The sequence below is a fragment of the Petromyzon marinus genome, chromosome 44, assembly GCF_048934315.1.
Source record: "Petromyzon marinus isolate PM22_M1 ecotype Great Lakes invasive population chromosome 44, UKy_Petmar_22M1.pri1.0, whole genome shotgun sequence".
In the NCBI taxonomy this organism is placed as follows: Eukaryota; Metazoa; Chordata; class Hyperoartia; order Petromyzontiformes; family Petromyzontidae; genus Petromyzon; species Petromyzon marinus.
In genome coordinates this window covers 339,278-360,523 of record NC_133710.1, presented here as the reverse complement: position 1 = coordinate 360,523, position 21,246 = coordinate 339,278, and the positions used below count along the sequence as shown (strand labels likewise).

The 21,246-nt window shown below is 43.7% G+C and overlaps 1 protein-coding gene across 1 annotated transcript; it reads left to right on the top strand.

Moving 5' to 3' along the window:
- Nucleotides 1-14,314: 14,314 nt before the first annotated feature.
- Nucleotides 14,315-20,970, top strand: LOC116951855 (uncharacterized). The gene has a single exon (XM_032970653.2). It carries the CDS (start codon nt 15,000-15,002, stop codon nt 16,410-16,412), a length of 1,413 nt encoding a protein of 470 aa, XP_032826544.2. The 5' UTR covers nt 14,315-14,999; the 3' UTR covers nt 16,413-20,970.
- The last annotated feature ends 276 nt before the right edge of the window (nt 20,971-21,246 follow it).

Here is a 21,246-nt window from a genome sequence, read left to right as displayed (position 1 = left end):
CACTACCGTATTGTCCAGAGTGTAAGATACCACTACCGTATTGTCCATAGTGTAAGATATCACTACCGTATTGTTTAGAGTGTAAGATACCACTACCGTATTGTCCAGAGTGTAAGATACCACTACCGTATTGTCCAGAGTGTAAGATACCACTACCGTATTGTCCATAGTGTAAGATACCACTACCGTATTGTTTAGAGTGTAAGATACCACTACCGTATTGTCCAGAGTGTAAGATACCACTACCGTATTGTCCAGAGTGTAAGATACCACTACCGTATTGTCCAGAGTGTAAGATACCACTACCGTATTGTTCAGAGTGTAAGATACCACTACCGTATTGTTAAGTGTAAGATACCACTACCGCATTGTCCAGAGTGTAAGATACCACTACCGTATTGTTCAGACTGTAAGATACCACTACCGTATTGTTCAGAGTGTAAGATACCACTACCATATTGTTCAGAGTGTAAGATACTACTACCGTATTGTCCAGAGTGTAAGATATCACTACCGTATTGTTCAGAGTGTAAGATACCACTACCGTATTGTTTAGAGTGTAAGATACCACTACCGTATTGTCCAGAGTGTAAGATACCACTACCGTATTGTTCAGAGTGTAAGATATCACTACCGTATTGTTCAGAGTGTAAGATACCACTACCGTATTGTTCAGAGTGTAAGATACCACTACCGTATTGTTTAGAGTGTAAGATACCACTACCGTATTGTCCAGAGTGTAAGATACCACTACCGTATTGTCCAGAGTGTAAGATACCACTACCGTATTGTCCAGAGTATAAGATACCACTACCGTATTGTTCAGAGTGTAAGATACCACTACCGTATTGTCCAGAGTGTAAGATACTACTACCGTATTCAGAGTGTAAGATACCACTACCGTATTGTTCAGTGTAAGATACCACTACCGTATTGTCCAGAGTGTAAGATACCACTACCGTATTGTCCATAGTGTAAGATATCACTACCGTATTGTTTAGAGTGTAAGATACGACTACCGTATTGTCCAGAGTGTAAGATACCACTACCGTATTGTCCAGAGTGTAAGATACCACTACCGTATTGTCCATAGTGTAAGATACCACTACCGTATTGTTTAGAGTGTAAGATACCACTACCGTATTGTCCAGAGTGTAAGATACCACTACCGTATTGTCCAGAGTGTAAGATACCACTACCGTATTGTCCAGAGTGTAAGATACCACTACCGTATTGTTCAGAGTGTAAGATACCACTACCGTATTGTTAAGTGTAAGATACCACTACCGCATTGTCCAGAGTGTAAGATACCACTACCGTATTGTCCATAGTGTAAGATACCACTACCGTATTGTTTAGAGTGTAAGATACCACTACCGTATTGTCCAGAGTGTAAGATACCACTACCGTATTGTCCAGAGTGTAAGATACCACTACCGTATTGTTCAGAGTGTAAGATACCACTACCGTATTGTTTAGAGTGTAAGATACCACTACCGTATTGTTCAGAGTGTAAGATACCACTACCATATTGTCCAGAGTGTAAGATACCACTACCGTATTGTTTAGAGTGTAAGATACCACTACCGTATTGTTCAGACTGTAAGATACCACTACCGTATTGTTCAGAGTGTAAGATACCACTACCATATTGTTCAGAGTGTAAGATACTACTACCGTATTGTCCAGAGTGTAAGATATCACTACCGTATTGTCCAGAGTGTAAGATACCACTACCGTATTGTTCAGAGTGTAATATACCACTACCGTATTGTTCATAGTGTAAGATACCACTACCGTATTGTCCAGAGTGTAAGATACCACTACCGTATTGTTCAGAGTGTAAGATATCACTACCGTATTGTTCAGTGTAAGATACCACTACCGTATTGTCCAGAGTGTAAGATACCACTACCGTATTGTTCAGAGTGTAAGATACCACTACCGTATTGTCCAGAGTGTAAGATACCACTACCGTATTGTCCAGAGTGTAAGATACCACTACCGTATTGTCCATAGTGTAAGATACCACTACCGTATGGTTTAGAGTGTAAGATACTACTACCGTATTGTCCAGAGTGTAAGATACCACTAACGTATTGTCCAGAGTGTAAGATACCACTACCGTATTGTCCAGAGTATAAGATACCACTACCGTATTGTTCAGAGTGTAAGATACCACTACCGTATTGTTCAGTGTAAGATACCACTACCGTATTGTCCAGAGTGTAAGATACCACTACCGTATTGTCCAGAGTGTAAGATACCACTACCGTATTGTTCAGAGTGTAAGATACCACTACCGTATTGTTAAGTGTAAGATACCACTACCGCATTGTCCAGAGTGTAAGATACCACTACCGTATTGTTCAGACTGTAAGATACCACTACCGTATTGTTCAGAGTGTAAGATACCACTACCATATTGTTCAGAGTGTAAGATACTACTACCGTATTGTCCAGAGTGTAAGATATCACTACCGTATTGTTCAGAGTGTAAGATACCACTACCGTATTGTTTAGAGTGTAAGATACCACTACCGTATTGTCCAGAGTGTAAGATACCACTACCGTATTGTTCAGAGTGTAAGATATCACTACCGTATTGTTCAGAGTGTAAGATACCACTACCGTATTGTTCAGAGTGTAAGATACCACTACCGTATTGTTCATAGTGTAAGATACCACTACCGTATTGTCCAGAGTGTAAGATACCACTACCGTATTGTTCAGAGTGTAAGATACCACTACCGTATTGTTCAGTGTAAGATACCACTACCGTATTGTCCAGAGTGTAAGATACCACTACCGTATTGTTCAGAGTGTAAGATACCACTACCGTATTGTTCAGTGTAAGATACCACTACCGTATTGTCCAGAGTGTAAGATACCACTACCGTATTGTCCATAGTGTAAGATACCACTACCGTATGGTTTAGAGTGTAAGATACCACTACCGTATTGTCCAGAGTGTAAGATACCACTACCGTATTGTCCAGAGTGTAAGATACCACTACCGTATTGTCCAGAGTATAAGATACCACTACCGTATTGTTCGGAGTGTAAGATACCACTACCGTATTGTCCAGAGTGTAAGATACTACTACCGTATTGTTCAGAGTGTAAGATACCACTACCGTATTGTTCAGTGTAAGATACCACTACCGTATTGTTCAGACTGTAAGATACCACTACCGTATTGTTCGGAGTGTAAGATACCACTACCATATTGTTCAGAGTGTAAGATACTACTACCGTATTGTCCAGAGTGTAAGATATCACTACCGTATTGTTCAGAGTGTAAGATACCACTACCGTATTGTTCAGAGTGTAAGATATCACTACCGTATTGTTCAGAGTGTAAGATACCACTACCGTATTGTCCAGAGTGTAAGATACCACTACCGTATTGTCCAGAGTGTAAGATACCACTACCGTATTGTCCAGAGTATAAGATACCACTACCATATTGTTCAGAGTGTAAGATACCACTACCGTATTGTCCAGAGTGTAAGATACTACTACCGTATTCAGAGTGTAAGATACCACTACCGTATTGTTCAGTGTAAGATACCACTACCGTATTGTCCAGAGTGTAAGATACCACTACCGTATTGTCCATAGTGTAAGATATCACTACCCTATTGTTTAGAGTGTAAGATACGACTACCGTATTGTCCAGAGTGTAAGATACCACTACCGTATTGTCCATAGTGTAAGATGACACTACCGTATTGTTCAGAGTGTAAGATACCACTACCGTATTGTCCATAGTGTAAGATACCACTACCGTATTGTTTAGAGTGTAAGATACCACTACCGTATTGTCCAGTGTGTAAGATACCACTACCGTATTGTCCAGAGTGTAAGATACCACTACCGTATTGTCCAGAGTGTAAGATACCACTACCGTATTGTTCAGAGTGTAAGATACCACTACCGTATTGTTAAGTGTAAGATACCACTACCGCATTGTCCAGAGTGTAAGATATCACTACTGTATTGTTCAGTGTAAGATACCACTACCGTATTGTCCATAGTGTAAGATACCACTACCGTATTGTTTAGAGTGTAAGATACCACTACCGTATTGTCCAGAGTGTAAGATACCACTACCGTATTGTCCAGAGTGTAAGATACCACTACCGTATTGTTCAGAGTGTAAGATACCACTACCGTATTGTTTAGAGTGTAAGATACCACTACCGTATTGTTCAGAGTGTAAGATACCACTACCATATTGTCCAGAGTGTAAGATACCACTACCGTATTGTTTAGAGTGTAAGATACCACTACCGTATTGTTCAGACTGTAAGATACCACTACCGTATTGTTCAGAGTGTAAGATACCACTACCATATTGTTCAGAGTGTAAGATACTACTACCGTATTGTCCAGAGTGTAAGATATCACTACCGTATTGTTCAGAGTGTAAGATACCACTACCATATTGTTTAGAGTGTAAGATACCACTACCGTATTGTCCAGAGTGTAAGATACCACTACCGTATTGTTCAGAGTGTAAGATATCACTACCGTATTGTTCAGAGTGTAAGATACCACTACCGTATTGTCCAGAGTGTAAGATACCACTACCGTATTGTTCAGAGTGTAAGATACCACTACCGTATTGTCCAGAGTGTAAGATACCACTACCGTATTGTTCAGAGTGTAAGATACCACTACCGTATTGTTCAGTGTAAGATACCACTACCGTATTGTCCAGAGTGTAAGATACCACTACCGTATTGTTCAGTGTAAGATACCACTACCGTATTGTCCAGAGTGTAAGATACCACTACCGTATTGTCCATAGTGTAAGATACCACTACCGTATGGTTTAGAGTGTAAGATACCACTACCGTATTGTCCAGAGTGTAAGATACCACTAACGTATTGTCCAGAGTGTAAGATACCACTACCGTATTGTCCAGAGTATAAGATACCACTACCGTATTGTTCAGAGTGTAAGATACCACTACCGTATTGTCCAGAGTGTAAGATACTACTACCGTATTGTTCAGAGTGTAAGATACCACTACCGTATTGTCCATAGTGTAAGATATCACTACCGTATTGTTTAGAGTGTAAGATACCACTACCGTATTGTCCAGAGTGTAAGATACCACTACCGTATTGTCCAGAGTGTAAGATACCACTACCGTATTGTCCATAGTGTAAGATACCACTACCGTATTGTTTAGAGTGTAAGATACCACTACCGTATTGTCCAGAGTGTAAGATACCACTACCGTATTGTCCAGAGTGTAAGATACCACTACCGTATTGTCCAGAGTGTAAGATACCACTACCGTATTGTTCAGAGTGTAAGATACCACTACCGTATTGTTAAGTGTAAGATACCACTACCGCATTGTCCAGAGTGTAAGATACCACTACCGTATTGTTCAGAGTGTAAGATACCACTACCGTATTGTTCAGAGTGTAAGATACCACTACCATATTGTCCAGAGTGTAAGATACCACTACCGTATTGTTCAGAGTGTAAGATATCACTACCGTATTGTTCAGAGTGTAAGATACCACTACCGTATTGTCCAGAGTGTAAGATACCACTACCGTATTGTTCAGAGTGTAAGATACCACTACCGTATTGTTCATAGTGTAAGATACCACTACCGTATTGTCCAGAGTGTAAGATACCACTACCGTATTGTTCAGTGTAAGATACCACTACCGTATTGTTCAGTGTAAGATACCACTACCGTATTGTCCAGAGTGTAAGATACCACTACCGTATTGTTCAGAGTGTAAGATACCACTACCGTATTGTTCAGTGTAAGATACCACTACCGTATTGTCCAGAGTGTAAGATACCACTACCGTATTGTCCATAGTGTAAGATACCACTACCGTATGGTTTAGAGTGTAAGATACCACTACCGTATTGTCCAGAGTGTAAGATACCACTACCGTATTGTCCAGAGTGTAAGATACCACTACCGTATTGTCCACAGTATAAGATACCACTACCGTATTGTTCGGAGTGTAAGATACCACTACCGTATTGTCCAGAGTGTAAGATACTACTACCGTATTGTTCAGAGTGTAAGATACCACTACCGTATTGTTCAGTGTAAGATACCACTACCGTATTGTTCAGACTGTAAGATACCACTACCGTATTGTTCAGAGTGTAAGATACCACTACCATATTGTTCAGAGTGTAAGATACTACTACTGTATTGTCCAGAGTGTAAGATATCACTACCGTATTGTTCAGAGTGTAAGATACCACTACCGTATTGTTTAGAGTGTAAGATACCACTACCGTATTGTCCAGAGTGTAAGATACCACTACCGTATTGTTCAGAGTGTAAGATATCACTACCGTATTGTTCAGAGTGTAAGATACCACTACCGTATTGTCCAGAGTGTAAGATACCACTACCGTATTGTTCAGAGTGTAAGATACCACTACCGTATTGTTCATAGTGTAAGATACCACTACCGTATTGTCCAGAGTGTAAGATACCACTACCGTATTGTTCAGAGTGTAAGATACCACTACCGTATTGTTCAGTGTAAGATACCACTACCGTATTGTCCAGAGTGTAAGATACCACTACCGTATTGTTCAGTGTAAGATACCACTACCGTATTGTCCAGAGTGTAAGATACCACTACCGTATTGTCCATAGTGTAAGATACCACTACCGTATGGTTTAGAGTGTAAGATACCACTACCGTATTGTCCAGAGTGTAAGATACCACTACCGTATTGTCCAGAGTGTAAGATACCACTACCGTATTGTCCAGAGTATAAGATACCACTACCGTATGGTTCAGCGTGTAAGATACCACTACCGTATTGTCCAGAGTGTAAGATACCACTACCGTATTGTCCAGAGTGTAAGATACCACTACCGTATTGTCCAGAGTGTAAGATACCACTACCGTATTGTTCAGAGTGTAAGATACCACTACCGTATTGTTAAGTGTAAGATACCACTACCGCATTGTCCAGAGTGTAAGATACCACTACCGTATTGTTCAGACTGTAAGATACCACTACCGTATTGTTCAGAGTGTAAGATACCACTACCATATTGTTCAGAGTGTAAGATACTACTACCGTATTGTCCAGAGTGTAAGATATCACTACCGTATTGTTCAGAGTGTAAGATACCACTACCGTATTGTTTAGAGTGTAAGATACCACTACCGTATTGTCCAGAGTGTAAGATACCACTACCGTATTGTTCAGAGTGTAAGATATCACTACCGTATTGTTCAGAGTGTAAGATACCACTACCGTATTGTTCAGAGTGTAAGATACCACTACCGTATTGTTTAGAGTGTAAGATACCACTACCGTATTGTCCAGAGTGTAAGATACCACTACCGTATTGTCCAGAGTGTAAGATACCACTACCGTATTGTCCAGAGTATAAGATACCACTACCGTATTGTTCAGAGTGTAAGATACCACTACCGTATTGTCCAGAGTGTAAGATACTACTACCGTATTCAGAGTGTAAGATACCACTACCGTATTGTTCAGTGTAAGATACCACTACCGTATTGTCCAGAGTGTAAGATACCACTACCGTATTGTCCATAGTGTAAGATATCACTACCGTATTGTTTAGAGTGTAAGATACGACTACCGTATTGTCCAGAGTGTAAGATACCACTACCGTATTGTCCAGAGTGTAAGATACCACTACCGTATTGTCCATAGTGTAAGATACCACTACCGTATTGTTTAGAGTGTAAGATACCACTACCGTATTGTCCAGAGTGTAAGATACCACTACCGTATTGTCCAGAGTGTAAGATACCACTACCGTATTGTCCAGAGTGTAAGATACCACTACCGTATTGTTCAGAGTGTAAGATACCACTACCGTATTGTTTAGAGTGTAAGATACCACTACCGTATTGTTCAGAGTGTAAGATACCACTACCATATTGTCCAGAGTGTAAGATACCACTACCGTATTGTTTAGAGTGTAAGATACCACTACCGTATTGTTCAGACTGTAAGATACCACTACCGTATTGTTCAGAGTGTAAGATACCACTACCATATTGTTCAGAGTGTAAGATACTACTACCGTATTGTCCAGAGTGTAAGATATCACTACCGTATTGTCCAGAGTGTAAGATACCACTACCGTATTGTTCAGAGTGTAATATACCACTACCGTATTGTTCATAGTGTAAGATACCACTACCGTATTGTCCAGAGTGTAAGATACCACTACCGTATTGTTCAGAGTGTAAGATATCACTACCGTATTGTTCAGTGTAAGATACCACTACCGTATTGTCCAGAGTGTAAGATACCACTACCGTATTGTTCAGAGTGTAAGATACCACTACCGTATTGTCCAGAGTGTAAGATACCACTACCGTATTGTCCAGAGTGTAAGATACCACTACCGTATTGTCCATAGTGTAAGATACCACTACCGTATGGTTTAGAGTGTAAGATACTACTACCGTATTGTCCAGAGTGTAAGATACCACTAACGTATTGTCCAGAGTGTAAGATACCACTACCGTATTGTCCAGAGTATAAGATACCACTACCGTATTGTTCAGAGTGTAAGATACCACTACCGTATTGTTCAGTGTAAGATACCACTACCGTATTGTCCAGAGTGTAAGATACCACTACCGTATTGTCCAGAGTGTAAGATACCACTACCGTATTGTTCAGAGTGTAAGATACCACTACCGTATTGTTAAGTGTAAGATACCACTACCGCATTGTCCAGAGTGTAAGATACCACTACCGTATTGTTCAGACTGTAAGATACCACTACCGTATTGTTCAGAGTGTAAGATACCACTACCATATTGTTCAGAGTGTAAGATACTACTACCGTATTGTCCAGAGTGTAAGATATCACTACCGTATTGTTCAGAGTGTAAGATACCACTACCGTATTGTTTAGAGTGTAAGATACCACTACCGTATTGTCCAGAGTGTAAGATACCACTACCGTATTGTTCAGAGTGTAAGATATCACTACCGTATTGTTCAGAGTGTAAGATACCACTACCGTATTGTTCAGAGTGTAAGATACCACTACCGTATTGTTCATAGTGTAAGATACCACTACCGTATTGTCCAGAGTGTAAGATACCACTACCGTATTGTTCAGAGTGTAAGATACCACTACCGTATTGTTCAGTGTAAGATACCACTACCGTATTGTCCAGAGTGTAAGATACCACTACCGTATTGTTCAGAGTGTAAGATACCACTACCGTATTGTTCAGTGTAAGATACCACTACCGTATTGTCCAGAGTGTAAGATACCACTACCGTATTGTCCATAGTGTAAGATACCACTACCGTATGGTTTAGAGTGTAAGATACCACTACCGTATTGTCCAGAGTGTAAGATACCACTACCGTATTGTCCAGAGTGTAAGATACCACTACCGTATTGTCCAGAGTATAAGATACCACTACCGTATTGTTCGGAGTGTAAGATACCACTACCGTATTGTCCAGAGTGTAAGATACTACTACCGTATTGTTCAGAGTGTAAGATACCACTACCGTATTGTTCAGTGTAAGATACCACTACCGTATTGTTCAGACTGTAAGATACCACTACCGTATTGTTCGGAGTGTAAGATACCACTACCATATTGTTCAGAGTGTAAGATACTACTACCGTATTGTCCAGAGTGTAAGATATCACTACCGTATTGTTCAGAGTGTAAGATACCACTACCGTATTGTTCAGAGTGTAAGATATCACTACCGTATTGTTCAGAGTGTAAGATACCACTACCGTATTGTCCAGAGTGTAAGATACCACTACCGTATTGTCCAGAGTGTAAGATACCACTACCGTATTGTCCAGAGTATAAGATACCACTACCATATTGTTCAGAGTGTAAGATACCACTACCGTATTGTCCAGAGTGTAAGATACTACTACCGTATTCAGAGTGTAAGATACCACTACCGTATTGTTCAGTGTAAGATACCACTACCGTATTGTCCAGAGTGTAAGATACCACTACCGTATTGTCCATAGTGTAAGATATCACTACCCTATTGTTTAGAGTGTAAGATACGACTACCGTATTGTCCAGAGTGTAAGATACCACTACCGTATTGTCCATAGTGTAAGATGACACTACCGTATTGTTCAGAGTGTAAGATACCACTACCGTATTGTCCATAGTGTAAGATACCACTACCGTATTGTTTAGAGTGTAAGATACCACTACCGTATTGTCCAGTGTGTAAGATACCACTACCGTATTGTCCAGAGTGTAAGATACCACTACCGTATTGTCCAGAGTGTAAGATACCACTACCGTATTGTTCAGAGTGTAAGATACCACTACCGTATTGTTAAGTGTAAGATACCACTACCGCATTGTCCAGAGTGTAAGATATCACTACTGTATTGTTCAGTGTAAGATACCACTACCGTATTGTCCATAGTGTAAGATACCACTACCGTATTGTTTAGAGTGTAAGATACCACTACCGTATTGTCCAGAGTGTAAGATACCACTACCGTATTGTCCAGAGTGTAAGATACCACTACCGTATTGTTCAGAGTGTAAGATACCACTACCGTATTGTTTAGAGTGTAAGATACCACTACCGTATTGTTCAGAGTGTAAGATACCACTACCATATTGTCCAGAGTGTAAGATACCACTACCGTATTGTTTAGAGTGTAAGATACCACTACCGTATTGTTCAGACTGTAAGATACCACTACCGTATTGTTCAGAGTGTAAGATACCACTACCATATTGTTCAGAGTGTAAGATACTACTACCGTATTGTCCAGAGTGTAAGATATCACTACCGTATTGTTCAGAGTGTAAGATACCACTACCATATTGTTTAGAGTGTAAGATACCACTACCGTATTGTCCAGAGTGTAAGATACCACTACCGTATTGTTCAGAGTGTAAGATATCACTACCGTATTGTTCAGAGTGTAAGATACCACTACCGTATTGTCCAGAGTGTAAGATACCACTACCGTATTGTTCAGAGTGTAAGATACCACTACCGTATTGTCCAGAGTGTAAGATACCACTACCGTATTGTTCAGAGTGTAAGATACCACTACCGTATTGTTCAGTGTAAGATACCACTACCGTATTGTCCAGAGTGTAAGATACCACTACCGTATTGTTCAGTGTAAGATACCACTACCGTATTGTCCAGAGTGTAAGATACCACTACCGTATTGTCCATAGTGTAAGATACCACTACCGTATGGTTTAGAGTGTAAGATACCACTACCGTATTGTCCAGAGTGTAAGATACCACTAACGTATTGTCCAGAGTGTAAGATACCACTACCGTATTGTCCAGAGTATAAGATACCACTACCGTATTGTTCAGAGTGTAAGATACCACTACCGTATTGTCCAGAGTGTAAGATACTACTACCGTATTGTTCAGAGTGTAAGATACCACTACCGTATTGTCCATAGTGTAAGATATAACTACCGTATTGTTTAGAGTGTAAGATACCACTACCGTATTGTCCAGAGTGTAAGATACCACTACCGTATTGTCCAGAGTGTAAGATACCACTACCGTATTGTCCATAGTGTAAGATACCACTACCGTATTGTTTAGAGTGTAAGATACCACTACCGTATTGTCCAGAGTGTAAGATACCACTACCGTATTGTCCAGAGTGTAAGATACCACTACCGTATTGTCCAGAGTGTAAGATACCACTACCGTATTGTTCAGAGTGTAAGATACCACTACCGTATTGTTAAGTGTAAGATACCACTACCGCATTGTCCAGAGTGTAAGATACCACTACCGTATTGTTCAGAGTGTAAGATACCACTACCGTATTGTTCAGAGTGTAAGATACCACTACCATATTGTCCAGAGTGTAAGATACCACTACCGTATTGTTCAGAGTGTAAGATATCACTACCGTATTGTTCAGAGTGTAAGATACCACTACCGTATTGTCCAGAGTGTAAGATACCACTACCGTATTGTTCAGAGTGTAAGATACCACTACCGTATTGTTCATAGTGTAAGATACCACTACCGTATTGTCCAGAGTGTAAGATACCACTACCGTATTGTTCAGTGTAAGATACCACTACCGTATTGTTCAGTGTAAGATACCACTACCGTATTGTCCAGAGTGTAAGATACCACTACCGTATTGTTCAGAGTGTAAGATACCACTACCGTATTGTTCAGTGTAAGATACCACTACCGTATTGTCCAGAGTGTAAGATACCACTACCGTATTGTCCATAGTGTAAGATACCACTACCGTATGGTTTAGAGTGTAAGATACCACTACCGTATTGTCCAGAGTGTAAGATACCACTACCGTATTGTCCAGAGTGTAAGATACCACTACCGTATTGTCCACAGTATAAGATACCACTACCGTATTGTTCGGAGTGTAAGATACCACTACCGTATTGTCCAGAGTGTAAGATACTACTACCGTATTGTTCAGAGTGTAAGATACCACTACCGTATTGTTCAGTGTAAGATACCACTACCGTATTGTTCAGACTGTAAGATACCACTACCGTATTGTTCAGAGTGTAAGATACCACTACCATATTGTTCAGAGTGTAAGATACTACTACTGTATTGTCCAGAGTGTAAGATATCACTACCGTATTGTTCAGAGTGTAAGATACCACTACCGTATTGTTTAGAGTGTAAGATACCACTACCGTATTGTCCAGAGTGTAAGATACCACTACCGTATTGTTCAGAGTGTAAGATATCACTACCGTATTGTTCAGAGTGTAAGATACCACTACCGTATTGTCCAGAGTGTAAGATACCACTACCGTATTGTTCAGAGTGTAAGATACCACTACCGTATTGTTCATAGTGTAAGATACCACTACCGTATTGTCCAGAGTGTAAGATACCACTACCGTATTGTTCAGAGTGTAAGATACCACTACCGTATTGTTCATAGTGTAAGATACCACTACCGTATTGTCCAGAGTGTAAGATACCACTACCGTATTGTTCAGTGTAAGATACCACTACCGTATTGTCCAGAGTGTAAGATACCACTACCGTATTGTCCATAGTGTAAGATACCACTACCGTATGGTTTAGAGTGTAAGATACCACTACCGTATTGTCCAGAGTGTAAGATACCACTACCGTATTGTCCAGAGTGTAAGATACCACTACCGTATTGTCCAGAGTATAAGATACCACTACCGTATGGTTCAGCGTGTAAGATACCACTATCGTATTGTCCAGAGTGTAAGATACTACTACCGTATTGTTCAGAGTGTAAGATACCACTACCATATTGTTCAGTGTAAGATACCACTACCGTATTGTCCAGAGTGTAAGATACCACTACCGTATTGTCCATAGTGTAAGATATCACTACCGTATTGTTTAGAGTGTAAGATACCACTACCGTATTGTCCAGAGTGTAAGATACCACTACCGTATTGTCCAGAGTGTAAGATACCACTACCGTATTGTCCATAGTGTAAGATATCACTACCGTATTGTTTAGAGTGTAAGATACCACTACCGTATTGTCCAGAGTGTAAGATACCACTACCGTATTGTCCAGAGTGTAAGATACCACTACCGTATTGTCCATAGTGTAAGATACCACTACCGTATTGTTTAGAGTGTAAGATACCACTACCGTATTGTCCAGAGTGTAAGATACCACTACCGTATTGTCCAGAGTGTAAGATACCACTACCGTATTGTCCAGAGTGTAAGATACCACTACCGTATTGTTCAGAGTGTAAGATACCACTACCGTATTGTTAAGTGTAAGATACCACTACCGCATTGTCCAGAGTGTAAGATACCACTACCGTATTGTTCAGTGTAAGATACCACTCCCGTATTATCCAGAGTGTAAGATAACACTACCGTATTGTTCAGAGTGTAAGATACCACTACCGTATTGTCCAGAGTGTAAGATACCACTACTGTATTGTCCAGAGTGTAAGATATCACTACCGTATTGTCCAGAGTGTAAGATACCACTACCGTATTGTCCAGAGTGTAAGATACCACTACCGTATTGTTCAGAGTGTAAGATACCACTACCGTATTGTCCAGAGTGTAAGATACCACTACCGTATTGTCCAGAGTGTAAGATACCATTCCCGTATTGTTCAGTGTAAGATACCACTCCCGTATTGTCCAGAGTGTAAGATACCACTACCGTATTGTCCAGAGTGTAAGATACCACTACCGTATTGTCCAGAGTGTAAGATACCACTACCGTATTGTTCAGAGTGTAAGGGAGGAACTTGATGCGTCTCGGAGCGCGCTGACGTCAAGACGAGCGCGCTGACGTCAGGAGAGGGAACGCGGCGATGGGAGCGACTCGCTCCGTGTGCGGTGGGAGGAGGGGACTGTGTGTGCGTGTAACACGTGGGGCGTGTGTGTGTGTAATTCGTGTGCGTGTGTGTAACACGCGTGTGTGTGTGTGCGGCGTGGGTGTGTGGATATAAGGCTCGGAGCCACAGAGCACTGAGCTCACACACGGATCGCTGCTGCGATTCGTTTACGCAGCAGCAACAAGCTCCGTCAACGTTTCCGTAAAAAAAACTACACACCCATCGTCAAACATCAACATTATTCATCGTCAAACATTACTTACCCAGCAGTTAGGTGGTGGCTGTAAACATTTGTCTCGACAAGACACGTTATAACACCCTCGCTGTGGATGATGTATCGCAGCGGCACGCGGTGCTATGGATAGAGGCGGCGGTCGTCATACGTAGCGTGTCACGCACAGCTGTAGGCTTCGAATACAATTCATTTGTATCGCCAAGACGACATTAGCAAGAAGATTTGGTGATTCCTGCGGGCAGACTTTCGCCAAATTTCGCCTACTGCTGCTAAAGAAGAAGAAGAAGACCGACACATTCGTCACATGCAGTCTACATTGTGTACTGCAGCGACTCGCTAGTCGGACCTCTCGGCAAAAACCTCGTCGAAGACATTTCTTGCTCGCGCTCCACGTGTAACCATGGAGGCCCCGTTCTATCACGACGACGTGATCGGCCTTCACTCGTTCGGCCAAGTGAGCGCCTTCGCCAGCTACTCGAGCAAGAACGTCCTTCGGCAGAGCAAGGCGGCCGCACAGATGTCTCCTCTGCAAGGAGTGCAGGCCACCGCGTCCGTGGGCCCACCGCTGCTGCCACCCTCGTCTTCGACGTCATCTCTCGTGTCTGCATCATCATCATCAACATCATCGCCACCATCGCCACCTCTTCCTCCTCCACCGCCGCCGCCAGCGTTGTCATCTGCTTCATCTTCATCATCGTCGTCGTCGTCTTCTCCAGCCGAGTCGGCCATGCTGAGGCTGTCGAGTTCTGACATGGAGCGCTTCATCATCCACCACCACCACCAGCAGCAGCAACAACAACAACAGCAGCACCACCACCACCATCTCCACCAGGGCGGTGGCGGCCGCTCGGGACTGTCCACGCCGTTGTCATCGGGCCTGCACGCCGGCACGGTCTCGGGCGCCTTCAGCCACGGCTGCAGCGCCGAGGAGGAGAAGGACAACTTCGCCAATGGCTTCGTGCGCGCCCTCGAGGAGCTCCACAAGCAGAACATCAGGCACAGCGTCTCCTCCTCGCTGCTCGTGGCTGGAGGAGTTCCCGGCGGCGTTGGAGGGCCGTGCGCCTCCCCCGCGCCTGCCGTCGTGAGCCACCTCCACTGTGCTCCCTACGAGGACCACCAGCAGCAGCAGCCCAGCTACGCGACGCTGCAGCACGGAGCGGCCGATGGTCGCCAGGGGGCCTCCTCCGCATGCTACGCCGACCTCGGCGGCTACGGCCCGCAGCTCGGGCTGGCCTCGGCGTCCACAGGCGGCGGCGGCGGCCTCCAGCAGGGCCTCTCGGGGACCTCCGCTGGAGGCCTCGAGTACGGAACGTCGGCCCTGTACGCGCACGCACAGAGCGTGGGCCACGCGACCTCCCTGCAGTACCTGCCCAGGTCCCAGCACCTGCTGCTGAAGGAGGAGGAGACCCTTCAGACTGTGCCCGACCTCATGCAGGAGGGTGGACCTTCCAACGCCTCGTCAACGACATCATCCTCCTCGGCGGCGGCAGTCGTGACCGGCCCCGTTGACCTCATGGAGCGAGGGGCCACGGCGCCGGTGGACATGGAGTCGCAGGAGAAGATGAAGGTGGAGCGCAAGAGGCTGCGCAATCGCATCGCAGCGTCCAAGTGCCGCAAGAGGAAGCTGGAGCGCATCGCCCGCCTGGAGGAGAAGGTGGCCGCGCTCAAGGCCAACAACGCGCAGCTCGCGGGCACGGCGGGGACTCTCAGAGAACAGGTGGACAAGCTGAAACAGAGGGTCCTCAATCACCTGGGCAGAGGCTGCCGCTTGGCCATTGGGGCCACCCAGGGCACGGCTCTGCAGGCCTTCTGATGGCCGCAGGTGTTTGATGGAGAGGGGTCACGCGATTCACCGAGCCAACGAGTCGGCAAGGGCAAGCAATGGGGCAGCGACAGTGGTGGCAGCTGCAGCAGCTGTGGGTCGGCAGCGACCCGCAGCAGCAGTTGCTGCTGCGTCCACGAGAAGGAGAAAAAAGACGGGAGAGAGTTGTTGATGGTGTGGGGGGGGTGTTTTTTTTTCCCCCATGAAGGGTTGTGGAGCTCGTGGAGATGATGATGATGATGCGTCGAGAGGGGCTTGCGTGGACTGAGCTCCTCGTGTTCACGGCGGAGGGCGTGAGACGAGTGGCGCGCGTGTGCGTTTGGCAAATGTCGCGGCAAGCGAGTTGCAAGGGCAATGCGCGTGGATCATTCTTCTCGAGACGGGAATACTGGCTGTGATCATAATAATATGCAGCGCTGTCGATCGAGATTTTTTTCCCAAAGTTCAGCGTGCCCACTTACGATTTAAAATATAAAATATCTCGTAATATCTCAAGTTTTAATTGAGTGGTACGTTAGCAGGATACGGTGTCGAAAAACGCAGTGGATATGATGGTACATGCCACTGTAGTACCGTACTACATGAGTACTGCATTACTGTGATAGTACTGTGACAGTACATACCACTGCAGCACTCTACGACTAAAATACGAAAGCATGGTCGGAAATTGAAATAATGAGATTGTAATGTTTACGCGCTAAAGAAAATTGTGCGATTGAATATTTGCGACCGCAGATTGAATGTAAAGATGTTTAGAAGGAGGAGGCATTTCTCTTGAGATGACCTATATTTATGTGTTTATAGATCTTTCCCTTAAAGGGACCGGCAACTGTCGGAGCTTTCAGTGGTGGTCTGAATTTGATAGTTTCGGTGGAGTCACCGAAAAGGAGGTTGGGGCGGGGGGCTTCAGTTTTCACAAGGGAAGTGGCAACGTGGAAACAAGCCGGTTTCAAAACAACTCTTAAGGCCTGCGAGTGAGTGAGCTTTAATTGTGGAGGCATTTTGGCTTTGCAAAAAAAGCCGTGAGTCACCACCACTCTGCCTTTGATGAGAAAGCCTTTAAGCCCCCAGGGGGGTGCGTGGGTGGTGGTTGTGGATGACGTATTCAACCACCACTGCCAACAACAACTACCCACCACAATTTTTTTTTATTAAACTCCTACCCTCGGCAAACCCGCGGGGCTGAAACGTTCCTAGGCCAGAGTTGGGGGGCCCTGATGATTCATGCGGCTTGCAGTGTTACACGTGGGGGCCTTTTGTAATACAATAGACAATATATGGGTCTCAGAAGGGGAGGGGATTTGAAAGTGCCTTGTACAGGCTGAATGTTGTAAGCGGTGCCATGTGTGTGTGTAGCTGCTGGCTGGGTGGCCAACCAATACACACGCACACATGCATATGTTCGAATTCAGGCTGTGGTTGACTTTGCGACCCATCCCTCCGTGGGCGGGTTCGGTGAGGGGGGTTAAAGTGGATTAGTAAAATTCGTAACCATGTAATGAGACGTGAACTGGTTTTATAGATTGACTGGGCCCCCCCCCCCCCCAGATGATTGTGGGCACGAGCACCAGCAATGGTGATGGGCACTGCCCAGTACTCGTTTTATTTGAAACACTTTGCCTTTGACTATACAGTACTGTGTGTGTGTAGTTGTATAAGCTGTCATATACATGGTCCTATATTTGTGATTGGCTCCTGCCATATGAACGTGGAGTTTCCACTACTGGCTCGGTGGAGGGGGCGGGGGGGATCCAGCAGTAGAACAGAGCGTCTCGCCACGGGCGCTCTCTCTCTCCTTGAGCCGCCGGAAGCCACCGCCACCGTTTTTTGTCTTCAATTTGACGATGAGCGGAGCGTGGAGTTAAAGGTGCCCCAACGCGCGTTCAAGCTCAGCGGCGGATCCCTCCGGTCAATGAATCGCCGACAGCTGTGTTTTCAAATCTCAACAGTGTTCACCAAAATGTTTGGTGATGGTGGTGGTGGTGGTTATTTTTTCTGTGTTGCTATGCCCGCTTGCTGTACGGTAAGAAAGGGCCAACACTCAGTACGCAAGCCAAACCCTAGTTAGCAGCACCATGGCAACTCGAACAAGATGTTCGGTAATGGATGGTCTGTCAAAGGTCCTATTATAATTTTACTACTGTGAAGTGTAAATCTGACTTCAAAATCCATATCGACAATTTTTTTCGAAGTCAAATGTGAGTCATGAATTGCCCAATCGGTCACACACCAAACACACACACACACGCGCGCGTGTAAAATGCAATTGCGTAGCTGCTATAGATCTGTGTTTGTGTTTTAAAGGCACCCGGCACACACAGATTAACTGATGCTCTGACATTCGTTTAAGCACGGTGTAATTCACAAGCAGACATTCCACGTGGTCGAGCGATTGTTACTATGGTTACACCGACTGACTCACATTGGGAAAGTAAAAGAAAACCTATATTGGGCGTCAATTCAACCCATAATCACCCCCAGGGATTGGGGGGTAATACATTTGGTACTACTTTATGGTACTGTTCAGGGCGCCACGGTGGCGAGATGTTAACTTCCTCGCCTGGCATACAGGAGGTTCGTGGGTTCGATCCCGACCCTGACGTCTGCTGTATATGTGGAATTGACATGTTCTCCCCGTGGGCGCGTGTTTTCTTCTCGGGGATTTCCGGGTGTTCCCTCCACATTTAGAATGTTGCGTTTAGGGTATATGGCTGCTATACATTTCCACGTGATAAAACACTTCATTGGGCTATAATTTGTGGCCCGGTCGCTATGGAAAAAGAGCTATATAGCTCATTGGGCCTTACCTGGTAAAAATAAAAAAAATAGTTTAATTTTAATGCGGAATTTCCACCACTGTTAATAGGCCACTCCGTTGCACGCCTGAACAGGGTGACCCTCTGAATTCGAGACAGATCCAAATTTCAAGATGACGTTTCACAATTTCCAAAATTTTCCGCACCACGTGACACGATGTTCTGCTTGCAATTTACAAATCGTTCTGAGTACGTAAGTGGTTTATCTAGATGAAGTGGTGTCTTTAATAGTGAGGTTTGCTCTCAATATCTGGAATGGCCTTTTTTATTATCAAACTTGGCCTGGCATGGTATAATTGGATTGCGGAATGGCCCTTGGAGGAGCGTTTTTTTATATAGTCCGAATCCATTTGTGGTGTTCCATGCCAGGTTTAGATTTATCAATGACCAACTCTGCGGTGTTAAACTCGGCGGTTGGTCAAACTAACTTGGAGTCCATCATACGGACTAATGTGAAACATGTTGCATCTTACACATTGTACTGTATTCATTTTATCACTTTTTTATATCTTCAATAGATGTATCATTTCCTGCTTATATTTTGTGGTCTTTGAAACAAAAGAGATACTTTGACATGTATTAACGTTTACCGGCTTTATGTGAATATTTTTCAATCGATTTTTAATTTAGTTTTTAATGAAAAATGCAAATACATGGAAAACGTACTGTCATGCTAAAAGTGCTAATGGCTACAATGCTTTGGTTAAGTACTTTAGACTTTGACAGCCAGGCATAACGGAGTATGGTTTCCTTTATTCGTGCGAGTCTATATATTACATGGACCTGTAATATAAGGATTTACGATGGTGGCGCTTGGGATCTCTTGAGACCCCATTGGTTGATGTGACCACTCCACGCGTGTTGTGAGCGCTTCCGGTTGATGTTTGATGTCGCAGACAAGAAGGATGGTGTGCGTCTCGACAAAGTGGGGACTCTTGAACGTCAATCCATCATCATCATCACCACCATCATCATCTCTGGGGTAGATAAAATAAGCTCCAACCTTCGCGAGAATGTCTGGTAATTGGTACAAGTCAGCGGTGGTGGTGTCACTGATGGACTGGCACCTGCCATGACAATGTAGAGTTGTAAAAATGGGCTTACATTTCTCCCAGTTGCTGGATAGAGCCTTGTCCTCAGTGCCCTTTTTTGCAACTAATTGGTAATTTATGGAACAAATTAAATGATACTGTATATAGGATTTTAATTGAAAGAAATATTTATATATTTTGATCTCTCAGTTTAGATACTACCACAGTACAATATATAGCACTTGTCCAACTAAGCCTATAATCACCATCGTCTTCACCATCATCTCATCGGGGTGGCTGATATGAGTACGACCTGGCGTTGACCACGCCACGTGTGCACAGGAAGTCAACAGCGAGAGATGTCTTGATTTATTTACAGACTAACCCTGCCACGGTAATGTGGAATTTATTAATCACTGCTGTCGAACGGTGACGCACGACCACATTATTATGCTACTTTTTTGTGTTTAGCTGCTACTGTTACATAAATGATAATAACGTACCTTAAGTGAAAAAAACTTTATTTTCTGTTACCTGATGTGCCAGTTGTGTTTTTTGTATTTTCTGCCAAAGAGGCATTCTAGCACTGTGTATTTAGAAATGGGCATTTGTTACACGTAACGCGGTCTACATATTGAAAGCTATACATCGTGGCGAGTGTGGCTTACATACGATTGAAAATAAATAAATGTTGCAAACGAGTCTAGGATTGGTCTTCTGCTGAGTCATCCGTCTGCTCTCCGTGCGAACCACTCCCTAAAATTGTATTTTGACGGGAAGTGTTTTGAGACAAAAAGCCAAACAAACACAGACACACAGGGCCAGACGCTTCTGGATTTCGAACACCAGTGCACGTGTAGGATTATTGCAATACAGGAGAAGCAACGTTTAAGTTGGGCCTAGGAAGAGCCTCGGAAGAATTGCAGACGTCATGGGGGACACGTGCGTCGGATAGAGGTGGGGACGTTGCTGAAACAG

Excerpts from the sequence above, each read along its gene's own strand:
- LOC116951855 (XM_032970653.2), top strand. The coding sequence starts at position 15,000 with ATGGAGGCCCCGTTCTATCACGACGACGTGATCGGCCTTCACTCGTTC.